Here is a 6,588-nt window from a genome sequence, read left to right as displayed (position 1 = left end):
ATGTACAGCCAGAATGAAACAAATTAAAATAATCTGATAGTGATAAAACAACATCTAAGGCGAGGTAGACCCAGACCGATTCGTGGTGTTTTCTATTAGATCTTCTATCGAATTAACTTTATGTAATTGGGTCGATCAACTATTTCTTGTTGTTATTCTGTCCCATCAGCCAGGAGACAATAGTAGCATAGTTTGTTAGAAGAACTGCTGTACCATGTTCTACAAACGTGCTTAGTAGGTGTCCCATAATGTAAAGGCCTTATAACTATACCAACAAATTCAAGTTTGGTTCATTTAAATACGAGAAAACTAGTATTTTAGGAGTGACCCAGGAGACCGTAACCATGGCAACTAGTGACAAAGAAAAAGTTGATTCACCCAATTTTGTAAAATTATTTAGGTAAATTCGAAACTTAAATTTAAACTTGTTTGACCGAGAATACCACAATTTGATCTGGGCGTATCTCGCCTTAAAAACCCACTAGATGTAATTAATGTAGTTATAAATAGCTTTAAATTTATTTAATTCTTTTTGTATTATTTATAATGCTAGATGAAACTTTGATTTGTAGTTTTAAACCAACCTAATTTTATCGGCAAAAGTGATTAGTAATTCGAGCAAAATTATCTACACACTAGTAATATTGTTTTGAATAAAAAATAGTATAGAGTCGGACCAATCTAACTTTGCATTACATTTACATTCGACGCGGCAAAGTGTGGCAATGGCATCATTAGATTAATTAGTGTCAAAATTCTATGAAAATTACGTTTATTATTGACACTTCCTCACTTTGTTATATTGAAGTCGCTGCAAAGTTAGTCTAGACGGACTCTTAACTACTTTTGCTGTCAACTATGCTTTAAACGTGGGATGTGTCCTTCCGTATAAAAGTGGACCCTAAACCGATTGTATCCCACCTAACCAAAAGATTCTATCAATCTTCCAAATAAGGGTTCTCAATTTGTACACAACTATAGGTCTAACGTTTAACTCGGGCAGTTGGTAAGAAGTTATAGCACAGGGCGGACACGCCATACATCGAAAATCATTTGCGTTTATATGTGTGCACGGCACGTCTGTACCAAGATCTCAAGATATCAAGATAAAATTAAAATCCCTAAATAAACTTTCAAGAGCGGGTATCTCAAAAACTATTCATGATATCGAAAAACTTGACTGGATAAAACTTGTAACTAATTTTATCAGCTTTCGGTTTGTCTTAGTAGTCATGTCGCTAAGACGCAAAGTTTCCAAGATATCAATGAAAAACCGAAAAATTCGACCTTCTTACCCCCCTCTACCCCCCAGCAGCGGGGCTACAGCCGGGGACTTTTGATATGTTCACCTCCTAACTAGTCCAAACAAAGTTACGGAGTCAAAAATTGTGTTCCTAGCATTTCCCTCTACAACGTTTTTTGAGCATTCATTTCCTGACCTAAAGTGGCTTAGGGCTGACTCGTGCGGCGCGCGGGGAAGGCGAAGCCGAGGCTTGCCGAGGCCGGCCGAAGGACACGACGAGCGGCCCGCTGCGTTGCATAATTCGACCGAAATACGTAAAAAAACAAAATATAGGTTTATGTTTTATTTCGCTCCAATTGTTGAATTGGCTTTGTCAGTTTATAGTCCTGCACGTACTTGGACTTTCAACACGCCATTATTAAATGTACCTTGTTGTTGATGCCTATTGATTATTTTATATAACTATTTAAGAAATAATTATGTAAATTATTTCTTAAATTCTTAAAATTTAATTAAAAATCAAACGCGAATGTCCCGCCACCAACAAGTTCTTTTTTGTGAAAAGAGTGTTAAACTAAAAATAAAACATTTACGAGAAATATCTGTGTAGAAGGTCTAGTTACCTTAGGTACTTTAAATATTAAATGTTGGCTTAACATTCACAAATTCAACGAACGGGTTTTAATTCATATGATATTATTATTTTTACGCAAAAGTATAGCCTTATTTACTGACACATATTTCGTCTCTTTGGAAAACTATATTATTATTCATTTCTACAATAAGTAGGTATCCGTACTACCCGTACATCGCACAATACACCGGCATTTTGAACGTTGCGTCATCGCGTCGCGGCGTCGCTAGCCGAACTGAGCGTACGTCAGGAGTCCGTCAGAACTCAGTCGCGGGGCGAGGTAATCCGAGTCGGGGCGGGGCGGTGCGTGTCCGTTCTGTATGATAATACTATTACTTATTCTGTGGTTATAGTCTGCTGATATATATTATTTTACCAGGCATAGTACGACTTATCAAGCACATACGCGCCAATAGAATTTCAACTTTAACATTCCGATTTAAGGTCCAGATTAGATCGCACTTTCGGGAAATGTGACTTTTCTTAAAATGAATCATCAAAGCTGGGGGCCTACCGCGAACCACGTTCGACGTGTTGCTTCCGTGTCACACTTACGTACGAATTTACAAGTGCGACAGAGAGGCAACACGTCGAACGTGGTACCTACGCGGTAGGCCCTCTGGAATAATTGGCATATAATATCGGAAAATCTTGTACATTGTTGCGCCCTAGAAAAGGGTTAACTAGTTACTGTCCCAAAATTCAGCTACCTTCTATAGTGCAACTTAAAATGGTAGAAAATAAATAAAATGGAACTAAACAAATCCATACTAAATTGTTGCCATGTTTGCGTTTTACGTCAAACATGTGACAGTTACGTAGGAAGTGGCGCCCTCAATAATTTTCTACAATTTCTTGCTGGACTATACTGAATAGGATCTGTGCCAGGCGTGGCTCACTCCGCGATTTCGTCGCTTTGCTACAGGTAGCTAAAAGAACATCCGTTCGGCCCCAATTTTGGGGTTTGCCATAAGCCGCGCGTGGCGCTGTCGGCACCTAGCGGCCATATCTGTTCTGATCGTGACAGACGCGTTTTGTTAGAGAGTGAGTCTTCTGTACCTAGTACTATTATTTATTCTGAGTCTGTGCGGAAAGAGAAGAGTCATAGAATGTATGGACTGACTCCTACATTTCACGACTTCTTTCCGCACAGACTAGCACCGCTTAACTTTACCAACCGCTTGAGAGAAATGGTACCTTTATTTTTTGCGATCAAAAGTACCCGCTAAATCTGTTATACGAACATGTGAAAGCAATATTGTTATAAAAATAAAAGCATCTATACATGTATCTGGTTGTTTTACCATTTTACCTATTACCTTGTATTTAAGTTATGTTTAAATGAGATTATGGAATTCATTGCCAGCGCAAGCTACACGCTACGAGAATTGCTGATGGCCGATGGGACGGGCATACATTATGTTACTAATTTTAGTCTAGAGGGCGGGCCGGAGGGGGGGGGGGGGAATCCCTCTCCCCTCTGCCCTGGCGACGCCCATGCCCATACAGGGATAAAGTCCCTGTTTTTTAAAGTTTTAAGTCTTGATTAACGTTATCGACGCCAAAAGCTGTGCTGTCACGCGGACGCCACGTCACCGAAGTGACAGAACTGAAATTGAACTTTATGCATATGCACGTAGGTCTGTGTTGCTCTGTGGTCTGACCGATTAATCAGTCTTTGGCGTTGAACCTGCGGTGCGGATATATCGGTCATTGGACTCATTGGCGTCCAAAAGGTTACATTAGGGTTAGGTATGTGTTGACAAGGATTTTAAGATTTGTTTTTCACTTAGTCCGGTTAGCGCCACTTGCACCATCTCACTAACCCGGGGTTAAGCGGTTAAACCGTAACCTAGTGTCAAATTGTACTAGTAACAATGGTAACTCCAGGTTTAACCGGTTAACCCGAGTTAGTGGGATATTGCGAGTGGCTGTTATCAACTCAACTCTAACCAATGCAATGAATGACATAAAGTTGACAAATGCCGATCAAAACATAAAACAATTGCAGACGGTATACGTCATCGAGATATGACCCTGTCTTACTTTATCCGTCTGGCATTTACTAAAACTTGTAGCATATTAGATAAACATTACCGAACGATCAACCTTGACTTTAAAACTGGTTATGATGTTATTCTATACGCCAAGTGACGAAAACCTTTGCGTCTGTCACCGAATAACGAGCCTTATATTTCATACATAAAGATTCAAATTCAATTGGAAATAAAACTTCATTTAGCAATTTAAAACTCGATAAGTAACAAATTTACATTTAAAGTAAAGCTCGTATCTTCGTATTGGTTTAGTTGCAAGATACGATGTTGCTAAAAATAGTGACAGATTTCCTAGTGAGTTTTGGTTCTAATGTAAGTTTTAGATACATTTTGCGTTAAAATTGATTTAAAGATGATCAGTTGTATTTATACTATGGTGTGAAACGTGTTATGTTGTATTAAGTGTTAGAAAAGGCCAGAAGGTTAGTATTTTAATTATTATTTACTGTTTTTTTTTTGATAATACACTTTAAACACTACTAACTACTACTTAAGACGTATTTTTGTGGAAGTTCTTTGAAGTGACAATATTAAAATATTTAGAGCCTCTTGAAACTGTCCAGAATTTATATAGTTAATCAATTTGTAAACCTCTTTAGAGTATAGCCAAGGTGTTATGCCTTGGAGGATATAACCAACGGAGACGCCATGTCTAAAATTTTCGGTACAAAATAGTCTGCCGTTTTTTGCGGGGGAGGGGCACATCAAATGTATAGGTACGTCATGTCAGATAAACGTCAGTCCATACATATGGTTGACATGTAGTTGACCATTGGCCGCCTTTTTTCGACAGAGGGGAACGCCTGTTAATGGCGGCTCCATTGTTGATTACTCCGAGTGTTATGCTTCCAAGATTGCATTGTGACGTTTTCAGAACACAACGACAAAGTTCTAGTTATATTACAATTTTGTGTGCACTATTAGTGTATTTTGCGCTATAAATACCACAGGCAATAATTATTCACATTCCTTTTTTAATGATTTAATATTTTATTTGTATATTTCAGATGTCCATCGCGCGTATACTACTACCAGTTATCCTGTGTGCCCTGTCAATGACACTCGCACAAATACAGATTCATATCCAAGTTTCAGACTTTAACGAAGTCACCGTTCGAACCAGTGGTCAATCAGAGACAAGAGATCTAAACGCAAACCATAAAGAACTATTCCATATTACAGATGAACTATTACAGAAAGCCTTATTTACACTAACTGGACTACAAACTGAGGTTTTCCTCGATAGCGACAACGATGTATATAAGAATTATGAATTAGAACCAGTTAAAACGGTTCTAAAACCAAACGGTACTAAAATAAACGTTATACAAGAGGAAGTTATTTTGAACAAGTTACAGACGTACAATAATTACGCAACGGAAAATTCCCAAATAATTACACTAACAGGAAATATAGAGGATAATGTGACGTGTGTGTATAAACAGAAGGACGTTTTTCCCGTGGAGATAATACATATAATTGACGTACACGGCATAAATAAGAATTGGAGCATGCAATCTAATTTTGGAAGGGATTTTTCTGAAACGCAAAGCATTCCTATTGCTAATGCATCTTTTGCTGTAACTTTAGGTCCAAAACAGGATGCTACAGCGATTTTAGGTGCAACTAAAGTTACTGTTTTAATACAGATAGATTACTTAGCGATTTTAACCGGCAATGTTTTGGCCAAATTCGATAGTTCTTACGTTTGGGGCTACGAGCATTATGATATAAAAACGATTATGGATGAAGCTGGAATGCCATATAGTGTAAGACTTAGTGAAGAAATAAGTATAGAATTTTACACTAACTGCTCTATAAAAGTGTATGGAGACAATGTATTTGCTATGAATAGTGTAAATCAATGCTTCTTTACTGTTATAAATGTAACAGATGATGAAGATATTAACTGGAGAACAGGAAAGATGAAACATAAGAAATTAACTTCTAAAGCTCTTCCAAAAGTGTTAAAGCAACAAGGAAACAGGGCTATGAGGAACTCGGGGATTAGTCTTTTATTTGTTTCGTTATTTGTGATAATAGAAAGACTTTGAAATTTGTTTGTGTAGTTTTTAAACCCCACTCTGAAATTCTTATTTGTCAACAAGGGTTGAGCCAAGCAAGGTTAGGTAGGTAATAAAATAAAAAATAACATATTGTTTAGGTAAGTATGTAAAGTATCGTATCACGAAAACATCTGTTCGTGCATATGATATATATATTAAATCTTTTAAATGAATGAGGATTTTGAAGCAGCACTTTTTAACGGTTAGTGGATTATGAGATTACACGTCGTTCAGTTTGATTCTTTTAGCCGTCGTGCGGCTAAAAACCGTGTTGTTAGACAAGCAATGCCTAAGCGCAAAATCAAGTGTTTATCTCTTCGGGATACATTAAAAATTATAACAGACTATGAAAGTGGGAAGTCGCATGAAGATATCAGTGTACGCTTCTTAAGTCTACGCTTTGTAGAATAATTTAAGATAAGGAGAAGATTCAATCTCAGTGTATTATTTTTAAGTCTTGGTCTGTTATTTGACCATACTATACGTGACCTCTATAAGCGACATTACTAGCATCCACTACCTCTGCTAGCGAGAGCCTCTGTAAGTGAGAAAACGTTTTATTTGAACCTGGTTAAGTGGAAAACTGGA

General features: G+C 37.5%; 1 protein-coding gene across 1 annotated transcript; it reads left to right on the top strand.

The window, feature by feature from the left end:
* The first annotated feature begins 4,198 nt into the window (after positions 1-4,198).
* LOC134675780 (uncharacterized) lies at positions 4,199-5,993 on the top strand. Its single transcript, XM_063534085.1, has 2 exons — positions 4,199-4,228; positions 4,942-5,993. Exons 1-2 carry the CDS (start codon positions 4,199-4,201, stop codon positions 5,986-5,988), a joined length of 1,077 nt encoding a protein of 358 aa, XP_063390155.1. The 3' UTR covers positions 5,989-5,993.
* Positions 5,994-6,588: the final 595 nt, after the last annotated feature.

This window comes from Cydia fagiglandana, chromosome 23 (assembly GCF_963556715.1).
Source record: "Cydia fagiglandana chromosome 23, ilCydFagi1.1, whole genome shotgun sequence".
In the NCBI taxonomy this organism is placed as follows: domain Eukaryota; kingdom Metazoa; phylum Arthropoda; class Insecta; order Lepidoptera; family Tortricidae; genus Cydia; species Cydia fagiglandana.
Note: the sequence above shows the minus strand (reverse complement) of the source record. Positions and strands in the feature narration are given on the sequence as shown.

Coding starts and splice junctions, on each gene's coding strand:
- LOC134675780 (XM_063534085.1), top strand. CDS start 4,199: ATGTTGCTAAAAATAGTGACAGATTTCCTA. Junction 4,229..4,941: donor AAATAGTGACAGATTTCCTA/GTGAGTTTTGGT, acceptor TGTATATTTCAG/ATGTCCATCGCGCGTATACT.